Here is a 17466-nt window from a genome sequence, read left to right on the forward strand (position 1 = left end):
AATCTGAGAATAATCTCATTAGTATTTTTGTACTATTACGTTTTATTTATGAAGCTAAAAAAAAATGAACTTAGTATGTACTGCTGGACCTAAGTTCTCAGTTTTTGTTTCCCCCTCATTAACAGACACTTAAAAAACAGTGTTTGAAAATATGTGCTAAAGAACTACCATGCTTAGCTTCCTCAGTCCCGTGTTTGCTTGTTGCTGAGTTGCAAAGCACCCTGAAGCCTGGTGCAATAGAACACTGCATTCCAAGTCCAGTATGGATGAACATGCTAAAGACAGGGGACAGTACATAGGAATGTCAGCCCATGATTAGGTTCGCTTCTTAGCTCTGGCTGGCTCCTCACACTGCCTTATTTTCATCATGTTAGCTAGAAATGCTTGTGTACCTTACAGGACTTAGCTAATAGTGGCATCTGCCAGACTTCAGCATTCCAGGTTCTCAGGATAAATTCATACAGGAAGGAAAAGAAATCTTTTAAGTTAATTTCATATTTTATACTGGAGGTATATGAGACAACATATTAACTTGATGGAGTTGTCAGTTTGTGGATGAGGATAAAAAAAACCTCACGAAGAGAAATGATTCCCCTTTCTGTTAACAAAGGAAAACAAAAAAAAGGGAAGAAGTGGGAGGAAATGACATCAGAAATAAAGATTTATCAATAGAGTGAACTAAGAAAAACTTGCTCTGACTACAGCCTGAACAGCTTTGGGATGTTAAGATTGAGAGTGTGAGGCATGTGGAAGACAACCTTGTGAAGGAATATGTGGGGTGGAGAGCACTGTGCCACAGAGTCCTGATCTGCTGTACATGGTGTCAGATCTAAGATGGCTCCCGGGACACCAGTGAGACAGCAAAAAGGAACTAAGGTCAAGACAGTGGCTGCTTCTGAGTCTTCACAAAAGTCCCTACAGGTGACAATGCTCGCCACACCCCTTCTCTCTGAGTTACCTCATCAGTCACAGCTTTTATTGGGATATGGTGAGATGTAGTAAGTTATGCTTGGCCAAGGATTTAGGGGCTTGGGATTGGCTCAAATACTGTATATAAGCTTATGTGCTTGGCAATAAATGCAGATCTGCACACTGATACTGATCTCTGGAGCTTTATTTACCAGGAGTTGTCACGTGACTCTGTCGCCTCTAAATGCCCATCCTCAGTCCTGTTCCCACAAAAGGGATTTCAAACACCCTTGTTTGAAACTTAGATCCCAAATAAATTTACAGAGAAGAGGAAGACAGGTCTCAAGCAATCATGGGTTATTTAAGGGCAATGATGTATTTTGAGAATTTCATAGACAATTCATCTGGAGTATAGTTAGATAAATTAAGATGACTATGACATCACTAGATGATTTAGTCTTAAGGGAGCACAGTGATATGTGGTCCAACATTGACCAAAATATTGTGCAGTAGATTATTGTATATATTAAAAACCTAATATGTCATACCCTAACCAAAAGCCTATATAATGTTATGTTTAAAACTCAACACAGCTCTGTGCTATAGGTAGGGTTCATTTCTGAACTTCAAAGATGAAATTGAGGCTTTTAGAAGAAAAGGAATTTCAAGCCCACCTGGCTAATGGGCAGAGATATAAACTAGGATGAAGTGTAAGGTGCCCGAGGGATCTCTAACCGACACATTGTAAGATATATGAAATGTTCATCTTCGTGTACAAAGGAAAGGAGGCCAGAAGAGGGCAATGGATTCCCTTGGAACTGCAGTTAAAATGGTTGGGAGATACCATGTGGGCTTTGGGAACTGAATTTAGGCCCTCTGGAGGAGTAGCCAGTGCTCTTAACTGCTGAGCCATCCCTCTATCCACTTGAAAGTTACTTCTTCTGGGTAATCCATAACTATTTTATGTCTTTTAATTTTTTCATTAATTCTTTAAAGTCTACTGTTATATGTTTTTATGTATTTATTTTTGGTTGAAAGAACAGGATCTGAGTTCTGTCTTTGGCCCTGGATGCAGATATAACAGTCTAAACTGCCCCAAAGGTAATAATGTTACCTGAAATTCTGGAGCATTCTGATGGAGTAACCTTATATTACCAGGGAAATCTGGGCCCTCTTTTGTGTTACTAGTTTTATTAATAAAAGAATTTAAGAAGTAACTCAGAAGGGAGCTTGAGGACAATTTTATTAAAGCGTCAAAGACAGACTCTAGGCAGAGGAGCTGTAAAATAAAAGATAAATCTCAGGCAGGCAGCTTCCTGAAGGAGGAAGATGTAACAGAGGAAAAATAGAAGCAAAAGGAAGATACTATGGAACAGAGGGCACTATAAAGATGAAGTCAAGGGTATGTGCTCATAAGCTGGAGAGATGTTGGGAAGGCAGAATCCACGGGACCTGGCTCTGCGAAAGGGAATGTGGTGCATGAGGAGAATTTAGCTCTGGAGAATGGTTAAGAGGGGAATGCTGGCATTATTATCCACATGTAAGGAAGTCATCTTTCTCTCAATCTGGAAGAGATGAAATGACAGGAATATTCAACCTGAATGCCTCTGTTAAGTGGACTTTTCTTATCTGGACCTTCTTGGATGGATTGGTGTCAACTGAAAGTTAGCAGCAATATCCTATTCATCTTTGTATTGTCCAAATAATTACTTAGTGCAGACAGTAGCACATATTGTATTTTTTCTTTCAGTTATGAGCTAAATATTTAAAAGCCAGCTTATGTGTTAGCAGCTGTTGCCAGAATATGGAACCATCTTTGTTGTTGTTGTTTTTTTGTTTTGTTTTGTTTTGTTTTGTTTTGTTTTTCAAGACAGGGTTTCTCTGTGTAGCCCTGGCTGTCCTGGAACTCACTCTGTAGACCAGGCTGGCCTCAAACTCAGAAATCTGCCTGTCTCTGCCTCCTGAGTGCTGGGATTAAAGGCATGCGCCACCACACCCGGCTCAGAACCATCTTCATTTTAGTGGGATTTTATGGTATAGACTTCATTGTGACTGTACTTATTTAAAGATGTGATTATTCTTGTCCTGAAGAGAGTTTTTTTTCTTTCTGTAGCTGCTAAGAATCACAGAGTCAGCTATCACCAAGGTGAAAAAAAAATAGTTTGGGGCAACCCTATGTACCAGCAACATCACTGCACAGTTAGCACATACTATAAGCTTCAAGCCCTCCTAAAGTCTAGAAATCCTTCTATTTAGGATCTTCTGACCATCACTAACAAGCAATCTATGTCTAAGTAAGAGAATAAATGATGAACTGAGTGCACGAAGTGTTGCTTTGGCTTGCCCAGCTGGAAGCCACTTCCCCATGGGTATCATGTCTTTCCTCCACACTCTGTAGTATCTTCAGTTATATTTTCCTTCCTGATCCACTTCTCCTTGTCTTCCTTTACCTCCCATAGTCATCTCCATGTGCCCATCCTCTCCTCTCAGTAGAAGGAGGGTCCCTCATATGTAAAGGTACCAGGGGAGCAGGGAACAGTGCTGGATGTCTTCCGGCACAGCCAGACCTGCTGGAAGAGATGTTTTAGGTGTCTGCGGAACTTGATCCCAACAAAGACATAAAGCACTGGGTTGAAACAGCAATGAGAGAAGGCCAAATGGCGACAGATAATCATAGCAATGTCCAGTTGCTGAAGGCTCTCACAGCTCTGCTGGATGATTCCAGTTTTCAGGAAGAGTGTGAGGTTGTAGGGAGCCCAGCTGAGGAAGTATGCTACCACGACGGTGAAGATGAGCCTGACTGTTCGGTGTCTCTGTCTGGACCTTGTGCGAAACAAAGTCCTGAGAATCTGTACATAACAGAATAGGATGATTCCCATGGAGAGGAGGAAGAAGATGTTGTGCTGGTAGACTGAGGCCAAGAACCCATGATGTTCAGAATATTTACAATTTAAGGAGATCACTTTGTGGAAGACAGCATCAGGGATGGAGAACAGGATGCTGGCTGCCCACACACATGATGTCACCAGCACACGGCAGCGGAGGGTATGGATACCCAGAGTAGAGATGGGGCTCACTACAGACAGGTATCGGTGGATGGTCATGATGGTAAGGAAGAAGATGCTGCTGTAGAGGCTGATGCCGAAGATCATGTTGAAGAACTTGCAGAAGAAGTCACCTAGAAACCAACTCCATTGTGCTGAGATCAACACAGGCAGTAGACAGGAGAACATCAGGTCTGAGAGACACAGGTTGAGGATGAAGATATTGGTGAGTGACTCTAGATTCTCATACTTCACCAAGACCCACAAAACCAGGCTGTTACCCACAAGGCTGAGGAGAAATACCAGAGAGTACAGGACAATGGTAGAGATGGTGGAAAAGAAGATGACATTGTTCTCACATAGAAGACTCAATTTATCATGATAATCATAAAAGGCTGTAGAGGACTCCATCTGGACGCGGGATGCAGGGATACTGAGAGCATCTGAAATGATAGACATGTTGGGTTTAAATCCACATAGTTGGAATAGGGATCATTATTATCCATGCTGCAAAAAAGTAAAGTCTGTGGGCCAGATTCCACTAGTGAACTATTTATAACAAGATTGAGAATTGGGCTACTACATAAAGTCATTAAGGAACATTTTTTTTTTCCTGTAGAAAGACTTTCTCAACCAAGGACACACATTGATTTACATCTGTCCCAAGCCCCATTTCTCCTGGTAGACTGGCCCTGAGAAATCTTAAGATAGGCTCGCAGTAGATGTAGGAGAAAAGAGAAGTGGAACTAGACCGAAAGGCTTGAAATCAAAGTGGATCCCACTACTGTGCCCTTGTGCAAATTTTTTTAACCTTTCTGAGCCTTAGTTTCTTATTTACAAAAGGACTCAAGTTCCCAGATTCATTTGTTCAGTCATTCAATAAATGTCTAGAGAATGTTTTGTCTTCCCTGTCTCTCTTTCCCCTCCCTTTCTGGCTATCACTTTCTCTATTCTCTCTTCATAAACTGCATAGATCTTCATAGCAGGCTTTCATTGAAAAAAAATCTCATAGGATAGGAGGGTGGTGGTTCAGTCTAGTGAAAATACTTTTCAGCATTATAAAACCAGGAAGCTTGAACATCTAAGACTGCAATGCAAAATTCTATACTCTTGTATTTTGAGGAAGATAATTAGAGAAATTGCCTGAGCTTCTCAGATATTATAATTGAAATAAGCTGGGGATGGTAGTAAATGCCTATGATTTGGCTACTGGGGAACTATGTTAAGAATATCATGAGTTTGAAGTCAGCCAGGGTTTTCTGTTTTGTTCTTTATTTAAAAAATGTGTTGTGTCATAATGAAACATCATGGTTGTGGCAAAAAAAAAAAAAAAAAAAAAAAAGACATGCTTACTCACTGATAAGTGGATATTAGTCCAGAAACTTAGAATACCCAAGATATAAGATACAATTTGCAAAACACACGAAACTCAAGAAGAATGAAGACCAAAGTGTGGACACTTTGCCCCTTCTTAGAATTGAGAACAAAACACCCATGGAAGGAGTTACAGAGACAAAGTTTGGAGCTGAGACGAAAGGATGGACCATCTAGAAACTGCCATATCCGGGGATCCATCCCATAATCAGCTTCCAAACGCTGACACCATTGCATACACTAGCAAGATTTTGCTGAAAGGACCCAGATATAGCTGTCTCTTGTGAGACTATGCCGGGGCCTAGCAAACACAGAAGTGGATGCTCACAGTCAGCTATTGGATGGATCACAGGGCCCCCAATGAAGGAGCTAGAGAAAGTACCCAAGGAGCTAAAGAGATCTGCAACCCTGTAGGTGGAACAACAATATGAACTAACCAGTACCCCCACCCCCCGCAGAGCTCGTGTCTCTAGCTGCATATGTATCAGAAGATGGCCTAGTCGGCCATCATTGGAAAGAGAGGCCCCTTGGTCTTGCAAACTTTATATGCCTCAGTACAGGGGAACGCCAGGGCCAAGAAGTGGGAGTGGGTGGGTAGGGGAGTGGGTGGGGGAGCGTGTGGGGGATTTTTGGGATAGCATTGGAAATGTAAATGAAATAAATACCTAATTAAAAAAAACTAAAAAAAAAAAAGACATGCAGATTAGCGGGATAGATAAAGAACCCACACAGCTATAGCTACCTACTAGATTTTTGACAAAAATATCAAAACATATGTGTTAAAAAGTCAGCCTTTTCAACAAATTGTGCTGGGAAAACTGGTTATCTACATATAGAAAAATAAACTAAACTCCAATATAAAACAGTTCAAAGTGGACTAAAGACTTTAATGTATGACATGAACTTCTGAAAATTTTAGAGAAAAATAAAGAAAACATTTTAAGATTTGGCATAGGAGCCCTTTTAGAAAAGGACTCCAGTAGCTCAGAAAATAATACAAGAATAGATAAGTGGGATAGATTGAAATTAAAAAGCCTCTGCATAGCCATGGAAGCAATCAGATGAAGAGATGGTCTATAGGATGGGAGAAAAAAAATCTTTGCTAGTTATACATTTGACAGAAGATTAATAATAGGATATACAAAGAATTTTTAGTAATTAAATTTTAAAACTCAAACAATTCAATCAATAAATAGGCTAATGAAATGAAAGACAGTTCTCAAAAAGATGAAGTGCAAATGGCCAAGACCATAAAGAATATTTAACATCTTTAGGGATCAAAGAAATGAAAATTAAAACCATATTAATATTTTACCCCTCAAGTCAGAGGGTTTGTTATTATAAAAACAACAAATGGTAGTGAGGGTGTGGGAAAGAGGAACCTTTATCACTGCTTGTAGGATATAAAGTGGTTTAGCACTATGGAAATCATTATAGAGGTTCCTCTACCACACGACCCATTCCTGTGTATATGCCCAAAGGTCTCTAAGTCTATGATACAGAGATACCTGAACATCTATGTTTCTTATAACACTGTTCAGAATAAGCCAACAATTATCTGTCAACTGATGAATTGATAAAGAAAAACAGTGGCTTGTATACTGTGGTGGTTTGAATGAGAGTGGCCCCAGAGGGGCATATATTTGAATGCTTATATTTGAATGCTTAGACACCAGTTAGTGGAAGAGTTTCAAAGAATTAGGAAGTATGGTCTTATTGGAGTTGGTGTGTCACTGGAAGTAGGGTGTGAGTTTTCAAAAGCACAAATTAGGTCCAGTCTCTCTGTCTCTCTGTCTCTGTCTCTGTCTCTGTCTGACTCTCTCTCTCCCCCCCCCCTGAGTGATGCCTGTAAATCAGAATGTAAAACTCTCAGTTATTACTCCAATATCATGCCTACTTCCACCATGATGATCATGGACTAACTCTCTAAAACTGTCAAATAAGTCCCCAATTAAATGCTTTTGTGTTGCCTCTATCATGGTTTCTCTTCACAGCAACAAAACAGTAACTAAGGCATAACCCAATGGACTTTTATTCTCATTTGCTGGAAAATGGATGCAATTTGAGATTATTGTGTTAAATAAAATAAGCTAGACAAATAGTGCATTTTTTTTTCCATTTTGAAGAACCAGATAGCCAGGTTTAGGGCAACTAAAAGTACTAGAAAGTAAGAGGTATAAATAAAGGAAAGAAAAAAAAAGATAGAAAGTTCCATATTTCGCCCATATATCTTGCTCAAATGGTTGTCCTTGAACTGTAAATGTGCTAGCAATACCTGAAAGAACTAAATTGATATTTGAAGTGCTGCCCCTGAAAGGGAGGCAGAGCTTACTGTTAGAAATTGTTCTCAAATATTTGAGGAAAAAATAACATCAATATTACACAAATATCCCCTTCAACTTGCTTTATAAGGAAAATATACCCACGATTCCAAAATCAGATGAAAAATTTACAATAAACAAAAACCACGGGCTAATATTATTTATGAATACAGATACAAAAATTCTTTTATTTTTTGAAACAGGCTGGCCTCTTTATAAGCCAAAGATTTTGAGGCCTCTGATCCTCCTGGTTCTACTTTGAAACTGCTAAGATTCAAGGCCTGTGTCATCACACCAGATTTATTCAGTGCTGGGGACTGAATAAATCCAGAACTTTGTCAGCTTTTGATAAATGCTGAGCTACAGCTTTATCTCAACACAAACATTCTTTCCAAATTATAGGTTGAGTCAAGTTCAATAATACATTTAAAATATTTATTACATTTATTTATTTATTTATTTATTTATTTATTTATTTATTTATTTGAGTTTATGAGTATATACTCATATATTTGCCATGCTATGCATTTGGATGCCGGAGGACAACCTGTAGAAGTTGGTTTTCTCCTTCTACGAGGTGGATCCCTGGGATAGAACTCAGGTCATGAGACTTGGTAGCAAGCACCTTTGTCTCATGGCCATCTCTCTGGCCCCAGTAATATATTTTAGAACATAGTATAACATGACCAAATAAGTTTGTCCTGGAAATGTGAAGTTGCATAAATATTGGAATGTTAAACAATTTAGGTCACCTTATTAACAGATTAAAAAAAACCCTACATTATCTTTTTTGTTAAATGCACAAAAGTATTTGACAAAGTTTAACATCCATTCTCAATACAAGCTTTTGACAAGTTAGAAACAAAAATGATATTGATTTTCCACAAAACCAGTTCATTTTCATGGAAAATTTGGAAGTAATCCTGTTTTGTGCTAGGAAAACTTGGGATTCCAAGGAGACAGGTGGCAAATTCCAGTTCCCTAAGTAGTGAACTGAAGTTCTCTGTGTATTGGAGCCTAATGACTCTTTGTCCTTGGATTACTAGGGTTTTGTGATTGTGGCGAGATGGAATGTTGCAAATAAGAGCCAAAGTTAACTGTTGTGTTGTAATAGCCATTTTCTATTAGCATCTATATTTGACGTAATAGCTCAACCTGGACTGAGCATTTATTGTTATGCTGAGAGAAGGCCACACCATCTCAGTCAGGTATGTATAGAAAACCCCTATGTCCTTCTGTAGCTGCCTACCTTAACATACAGCCGTATATTTAGTCAAGACCTTAGTTTATGGCACTCTTTTGTTCTGTGACTGTAAAAGTTCATGTAAACGCTTGATGTATTGGCATATTCCAGGAGAATTAAGAGCTCAAGGCCAGCCTCAGCAACACAGTGAATTTGAGGTCAATCTGGGTTATGTGAGACTTTGTCTCAAAAAGTAAAATATTATGTATCTTTTTACCCAGTACATCAGGTCTTTCAGGATAACTTGACTCCACGAACTGGGTCATGGTCACTCATATTTGGCACAAAGAAAATTGCTTGTATTTTTTAAAATGAAGTTATTTTATGTTAACATATTTTAGGAATTTGACTTCCATTTTTCCATTGTCCTCGATCCTTACCATCCCCATGATTTAACTCTAGGGGAGTGAATTTAGTTTTTGGCCCATGAGATAATTTAGGCTGAAAACTATAGTTTTAAGTTATTCAGCCATCAAAAATAATAACTTACAAAGCAACTTGGAATCAAACACTTCCATTTCTTTCAGCAATGAAAACATATAACTGTTCTATTCAAGGAAAGGTACCTAGATTGCCTTCTCTAAAAGTACAAATCCTTGGGAAAGCTCAGATAAAAGGAATCTGAGACTCAGAGGCAAGCCTCGGAACTCTTAAGGTTTATTGGCCTGCTAAGTGGTTCCAGTGACCATCAAAGTTTCAGAACCCTGATGCTGGCTATTAAAAGAAGAAAAAAAGTATAAGTTTAAAATGTATGCAGAGGAACTCACCTGACTCTGAGTCCATGTCAGGGTTTCAAGTCTGTACGCTTTGTGCTTCCTTTGATCTCCTCCAGTGCTAGAGTTTCACGTAGGTAACAACCCTATGCTTGATAAAGGTTCTATTAAATTGTCTAGGCTGGCCTCAAACTTCCCCTTCATTAAGAATGAAATTTTGGAGCTAAAGTTTTTTTTTTAATGTTTCCTTATGTTTGGTTTCGATATGAACTGTATACATGATCTCTAGTCTAAACTATAAAGCTCTAAAACACTGTTTAGCTATGGATTGGGGGTCTTTTGGTCTAACCAACTTCAACAAGACACGTGACTCTGGCCGGGCGTGGTGGCGCATGCTTTTAATCCTGGCACTCGGGAGGCAGAGGCAGCGGATTTCTGAGTTCAAGGCCAGCCTGGTCTACAAAGTGAGTTCCAGGACAGCCAAGGCTACACAGAGAAACCCTGTCTCAAAAAACCAAAAAACCAAAAAACAAAACAAACAAACAAACAAACAAAAAAAAAAAACCAAAAAAACCCCCCAAGAAGACAAACAAACAAAAAAAGAAAGATATGTGACTCTGTGCAGCAATCCTGTGCAAAATGAGACCAGATGTGGCCATATTGTCACATCAAAGGCAGTGCTGCTTTCTAGGTGTGGTAGGTGGTACATTCCTAGTAATCTCAAAATTTAGGAGATAAAGGTAAGAGGACCAGAATTTAAGGTAAACCTATGTATACAGTAAGCCGGAGGCCAGACCGGGCTACAAGGAGACCTTGTCTAAACATCCAGACAAATAACCCCCAAATAAAGGTACTGCTGCTGTGTTGGAAGCTCCAGGAACAGCATTTAGGCCTGATTTTGTGGTGAATTCACAGGGGTCTCGGTTTCCAGATTGCTGTCTGCGTGATACAAAGGAACTTATCAAAATGTATCAACTCAAGTACTACAACTCCTGTCTGGGCCTCTACCAAAGGACAACTGTAAGATAAACTGCTTCTAGTGTGCAGAACTTGAAGCATTGCACCAGACTGTTTATTATTTGTGAAAAAAATAATGAATACCCAATCTCTCAGCTGTGATTCTTAAGTTTAAACCTTCAGATTTTGGTAGAGATGGCTTAGAGCTCTGGTTGCCCTCCTGAGGACCTGGTTCAAGTCCCAGCATCACATGACAGCTCACAACTGTCTGTAACTCCAGCTCTGTGCAATCTGGCACCCTCACACAGATACACAAGCAAGCCAAAATATCAATGCACATAAGAATACATAAATCTTAAAAAAACCCAACCCTTTAGATTTCAATCTGTACACATTGAATTTGCTGTTTGATTTAAGAAAGTCTTAGCTCTCAATGTCCAGGATCAGAGCTAGGTAGGTAAAGGACTTTCACAGTGACTTTAACATTGCATAGTATGCAGTGCAAGCACACTATTTCCTATTTCTTATGGCAAAAGAGGAAAGGGCCCCTAGCTTCTTTTCACTTCCCTCTGGACATTCTCACTTTCTCTCTCTAAAAATTCCTCTACCCTACCCTGCAGCTGCTTGCCAACTTCTATTGCTGAGGCTACCTGCTTTCCTGATCTTTAACTCAAATAGCATGGCTTTTTGAGTCCCGGGAAGCTACAATCCTGCTGCCCTGCTGTTTTTTTCTCTCAAATCCTAAAACTGTTCTCAAGTTTTCTTAAGTTCTTTTATCGGTGAAGCTAAAAACTACCAAAAGGGACCTACATTTTCTGCTAACACTGCCTCTCTCTCCTCCATGCTGGTATTATAGGGGTAATGCCACTGTCTTAGTTAGGGTTATCATTGCTGTGATGAAACATCATGACCAAAAGCAAGTTGGGGAAGAAAGAGTTTATTTGACTTACACTTTCACTTGATAGTCCATCATTGAAGGAAGTCAGAACAGGAACCTGGAGACAGGCTGATGCAAAGGCCATTGAAGGGGGCTGCTTACTGACTTGCTTCTTCTGACTTGCTCAGCCTGCTTCCTTATAGAACCCAGGACCCCAACCCAGGGATGGCACCAACCACAGTGGGCTGGGTCTTTTCCCATCCATCAATAATTAAGAAAATGTCCTAGACTAGGCCGGGGCCTAGCAAACACAGAAGTGGATGCTCACAGTCAGTTAATGGATGGATCACAGGGCCCCCAATGGAGGAGCTAGAGAAAGTATCCAAGGAGCTAAAGGGATCTGCAACCCTATAGGTGGAACAACATTATGAACTAACCAGTACCCCAGAGCTCTTGACTCTAGCTGCATATGTATCAAAAGATGGCCTAGTCGGCCATCAATGGAAAGAGAGGCCCATTGGTCAGGCAAACTTTATATGCCCCAGTACAGGGGAACACCAGGGCCAAAAAATGGGAATGGGTGGGTAGGGGAGTGGGGGGGGGAGGGTGTGGGGGACTTTTGGGATAGCATTGGAAATGTAAACGAGGAAAATACCTAATTTAAAAAAAAAAGTCATTAAAAAAAAAAAAAAAGAAAATGTCCTATAGGCCTGCCTACAGCCAGATTTTATAGAGGCATTTTTCTCAGCTCAGGTTCCATCCTCCACGATGACTATAGCTTGTATCAAGTTGATATAAAACTAGACAGCAAAGTCACTGGCTGAGTTTATGGCAAAGTTTGTATATGAGTCATGGCCAACATTTTTTGAGTTCTTATTATATGCCAGGAAGAATGTAACTATTTTAGACTACTCTTTCTATGAGATACTGTTCATGAAGTTGTCTTACTCATTTCTCCTCTCTGCCCTCTGTGTGTATGTATGCATGTCTTTATTGCATAGGACCATGGATGGCACATATCTTCAAGAACTCAACACAAATGTGTAGAGTAAAAATCTCACAGTAACACATAGGCTTCCTTGGTACACTACACTGTAGGAAATTCAACATGGCAAGATCTTAAAAAAATCTTTGGGGGCTGGTGAGATGGCTCAGTGGGTTAGAGCACCCGACTGCTCTTCCGAAGGTCCAGAGTTCAAATCCCAGCAACCACATGGTGGCTCACAACCATCCGTAACAAGATCTGACTCCCTCTTCTGGAGTGTCTGAAGACAGCTACAGTGTACTTACATGTAATAAATAAATAAATCTTTAAAAAAAAAAAAAAAATCTTTGTTATTTTTTATTGCATCTGTGTATGCATATGTGTGTGTGTGCATGTGCATGCATGTGTGTGCACATGTATTTCCTATGGTGTATGTGTAAAAATTAAAGGGCTACTTGTAGAAGTCTATTCTTTTCTTCTGCCCTGAGGGACCCAAGGATTGATCATCAGGCTTGGTTGTAAACTCCTTTATCTATTGTGCTGTCTTGTTGCCCCATGGTTGGAAATTCTTTACCACTCCTCCATTGAGATACAATGTTTAATTCCACTGCCCTGGAATCTGAGCTGTTTACAGCGCTTTGCTTTTCCAATAGACTGTAAGAGAGACATTCTGAGAGTTCTGGGTTATAAAAAGCATTACAGTTTCTATCTGGATTCTCTTAGTGCTCTATCATCAGTTATGAATTTATCTACTTGATGCCACTAAGTATGTGAGGCCAGTGTTGACACAAAGCATAGACCTCACTTCAAAGAGAATGAAAAATATTTTATTTTGGAGATTAATGTGAGTAACTATAGACTGGGAACATAGATATCAGGTTATACCAGTGTGATAACAGTGTCATGAAATTTCTATAATAAGAGAACAAAGAATATCATAAAGACACCTTTCGTATGAATTGGTGAAAACAGCAAAGTAGAGAAGTCTCTGCTATAGGCTACAGCTGCTATTTGATTGCATTCTTAGCCTTTGAGTTGCTAGAAGCTAGGGGTCTGTCAGTACATTTCAAAAATAATTTTCTAATAGTCATAAGGATAGCTATTAGGACAAACACAAAGGGAGGCAATGAATGACTATTAAGAGTAGCAAATTAGCTTAAGATAAATTAGACCTAGACTTGGTAATTTTTCTCTCCAATCACAGATGTTCTAGTCAATCAATTAATCAATCAATCAATTATCAAACCAACTAACCAGTCAATCAATCAGTCTTGAGGAATCTTTAAACAGGTATGGTGTTCCACCCCTCCCTGGGAACTTCAGTTCACACTGCTATGCTGATGAAGCCATGGCTGTTTGAGAGTCTGAGTCCAGATCCTCTGCTTTCTCTGCTGAACCAGACACAAGAAGGAAGCTGTTTGAACTATCTCATTTTCTAACTCAGTGGAACCAAGGAATTTCTGATAGAACATATTATTATCACATAATAATAGATAAAACAAGAAATCTCAATTAGGGGAATACCCCAATCTGAGTCTACCTTCCCCCACTCTGCATCTCGGTTGCTCACAGAGGATTGCCTCCAACAAGCCTTGCTGATTCCAGAAACTTGCCTTTGGCATGGCTGCAAGAGAGGTGAATTTTCTTAGTTTGGCTTCCACTAGAGCCAACCTGTTTTGTAGCTAAGGTCTGGCAACTTAGGGTCATCCACCAGAGTGCCACAAGTCACCCCCTCAATCTTGGTTTCCAGCAAAATTTCTCTTTCTCTCTGCCTTTCTCTCTCCTTCTCTTCTTCCCTTTCTCCTCTCTTTTATTGACTAAGTTATTTATCCACTCTATATTCTGAACACAGCTTCCCCTCCCTCCATCCCTGGAATATCAAGCTGTAGCAAGACTAGGCACATCCTCTTCCACTGAGGGTAAAGGCAGGCAATGTACTCAGAGACAGTCCCTGCTCCTGATTTAGGCATACCATATGAAGACCAGCTGCACTATGCTACATATATGCAGAGGGCCCAGGTCTGTGCTGTTTATGCTCTCAGGTAGGCAGTTCAGTCTCCATGAGCCTCCATGGACCCAGATTAGTTGACTCTAAGTTTTCTTGTGGTGTCCTTGACCCCTCTAGCACCCACAGGATTCCCACAAGCTCTATTCAACATTTGGCTGTGGGTCTCTGCACCAGCTTTCAACAGTTGCTGGGGGGAACCCTTCTGACGATATTTATGCTAGGTGATTATAGGAGAATATCATCAATAGTGTCAACAGTGAGTTCCCTCTCATAACATGAGTCTCAAGATAGGCCACTCTTTGGTTAGACCTTCCCTTAAATTCTGCTCCACCCTTGCACATCTTGTAGGCAGGACAAATTGTATGTCTAAGGTTTTGTAGCTGGGTTGGTGTTACAATCCCTCCACTATTGAAAGTCTTGCCTGTTTACAGTAGATGACTGGATCATGCTTCATACCCTCATTGCTAGGAATCCTAGCTAGGGTTGCCTTCATAGATTCTTGGGAATCTTCATTGTCCTAGGTCTCTAGCTCATCCATTGCACAGGGTAATTTTTGTGGCATTTCTTGCCAAGATACTCTTTCACTGTAAAATCCTCCTGGATTTCACTAAGCCCCGTGGGTGCTCTGGATAGAGCCATCTATTTATTTATTTATTTATTTATTTATTTATTTATTTATATATATATATTTTTTTATTTAATGACTTCAAACAGGGCTTTAATTTCAAATAAACCACAGACTCAGGTACCCAGGAGAAAGTAGAACTAAAGCTGATGTGCTGACCAGGGCTGGCAGTGTCGAGGGGAGAATTCTGGAAGCTCCTGACCCATTGCTTTATCTGACTAGGCCTTCTGATGAGCAACTTCATGTGGACAGGACAGGCTCTTCGTGTGTTTGAGCTTCCAGGCACCACAGTACTTGGTCCATGAGCAGAGCAAGTCCTCGGGACAGAGGTGACAGAGGTGAACAGCACTTGGCAGGCATGGGCTGGGTGGATGGAATGCGGTGACACTGAGTGCCCAAGGCAGGTCTGGGTTCTCAAAGCACCCCAACAAGGACAACGGATGCTATCTTCCAACCCCAGGATTTTCAGAGGGATAAGATTTAAAAGTCTTCATCCTCAGAGTCAAAGAACCTCTCCGGTCTCTCTACATCAGAAGAGTCTAGGGACAGGTTCAGGACATCCTGGCAGGCCAGATGAGAAGGCTGCTGTTCCACCAACTCAAACATGAACGGGGCACCTCAAAGCTGAGATAGCTTTTTGACTTGCTGACACCAGTCGTTAAAGTCTTCCTCAGTCTTACAGAAAAATTCCATGACAATGGATGGGTCAAGCTCTCCAAGGTCCATCCTAAAGGGAGTGTATTGGCAGTGGAAGCTCTCAGGGTTAAAGCAGCTGTCAGTCAGCTCCACTGCAGGCTGTGTAGCATGGGGGCCCAGACAGATGAGTTCCTCACCAATGTAGCCAATAAAGTAGTGGGCACTGTTGGGCTTCCTTCCAATAACACCCAGGGACTGGGACATCATGAAACAGTGCTTCAGTGTCTCCACATAGGCCTCATTGATGTCTGTCAGTCCCACGCAGAGAGGGATGAGAAGCACTAGTGGTCTCCAAGCCAATGACCCGTTTATGACTTCAGGTCTAGTAGGGAACCCATTTCAGTACCTCTTTGAATCAGTATGAAGTACAGCAGTCCCAGCATAGGGAAGGCTGGCCCTGAATAACCTTCTGATTTCCTCCATCACCACAGTGTTGTCCACTGCCATGTGAACAGCCAAGGAACCCCATGTGTCGAATATAGCAAGTGTCTTGAGGACCTGGGCAACAGTGTTCAGCCCCTACACTTGCCTTTGCCAACTCCCACTTGTGTGATCTGGTGGATGGAACAGTGGAATAGTAAGCTGTTGTTCCTGTCGAGGAAAGCATTGAGGACATTGAAGTATTTGTCAGGCTGTCTCTTCCACTGAGCCCATCTCCAATCTCAAACTAAGTGCTGGCATACCAGGGCCTAGGCAAAGATCATCTGTCCACACTGAAGCTTGCAACCCCAGCCCGTGTCTGAAGTAGGCCAGTTCCCCCAAGAGCCGGAAAGTCTCTTCGTATGTAAACTAAAGTCTGGATGCATCATCAGACAACATTTCATCCTTCTCTGTGAAAATGCTGTATTTTCTGCCCAGAATCCAAACAGGCTCTGAGGTTTCAGGGAAATCTTCAAATTCAGCAAACTGGAGAGTATCTATCATATGTTGTCATATGTCTGTGTCCATCTTCCCTGTCCGGTTGCCAACTGACTGTGCTGTTTCTCTGACAGACTTGAGTATTTATGTTTTATGATAGCAGCAAAACTAAGCAGACATTTGAGAAGAATAAGGCCTCTCCTGGTGCAGGAACTCTAGAAGAGATAAAAAGAACATCTGCTAAAGTTGTCCTGAGATGATGGTTCAATGGCAGTAGCTCACTTCTTTTCCTGCCATTGCTCCTCAAGCACATATGGATGGATGGAAGAAAAATGGCAACAGGATTCCTGGAAGAGGAGTGATTTGAAATCAAGTATAGGGCATGTCTGTGATCCAGAGATAGGCCAATTGAGATAGGAAATGGAGAGCTACAGTCACACTTGGATCATCTTGTGGTATAGTCATCACTTTTCACTACATGAGGTTACGACAGATTCACAGGCCCAATCCAGATCCAAGAGAAGAGGAAGTGTGGGAGAAAGAAGCCAAACAAAAGAGAGTTAATGTCTCTAGAGTTAATTCTCAAAAGGTTAAGCACAGACTCCAGGACTCTGTGCTTATGTAATTTTGGCAATTCAGTTTGTCTGAACTAAAGGTAATGACATCACCAATCTCACGGAGTTGTGAGGACTAAACGAATCAGTATGTCAATGAGTTGGAAAACTGCCTAGTGAGTGCACAGTCCTACTTGCATCATGGTAGATGCAAAGCAGGAAGCTGAGGGTGGAAAGTACGATAAAGACTGCCGTCCAACCTACCCTGCCAAAAAACACCAACAAACCCAAAAAAACCCCGA

The 17466-nt window shown here is 40.8% G+C and overlaps 1 protein-coding gene and 1 pseudogene across 1 annotated transcript; both read right to left on the reverse strand.

The window, feature by feature from the left end:
- Nucleotides 1-31: 31 nt before the first annotated feature.
- Nucleotides 32-9746, reverse strand: Xcr1 (chemokine (C motif) receptor 1). The gene is made up of 2 exons (NM_011798.4): nt 9659-9746; nt 32-4396 (listed from the first exon to the last, which is right to left on the reverse strand). The coding sequence occupies exons 1-2, from the start codon at nt 9672-9674 to the stop codon at nt 3396-3398; spliced, it is 1017 nt and encodes a 338-aa protein (NP_035928.2). The 5' UTR covers nt 9675-9746; the 3' UTR covers nt 32-3395.
- Gm2774 (predicted gene 2774) lies at nt 15331-16747 on the reverse strand (annotated as a pseudogene).

Source organism: Mus musculus, chromosome 9 (genome assembly GCF_000001635.26).
Source record: "Mus musculus strain C57BL/6J chromosome 9, GRCm38.p6 C57BL/6J".
Classification (NCBI taxonomy): Eukaryota; Metazoa; Chordata; class Mammalia; order Rodentia; family Muridae; genus Mus; species Mus musculus.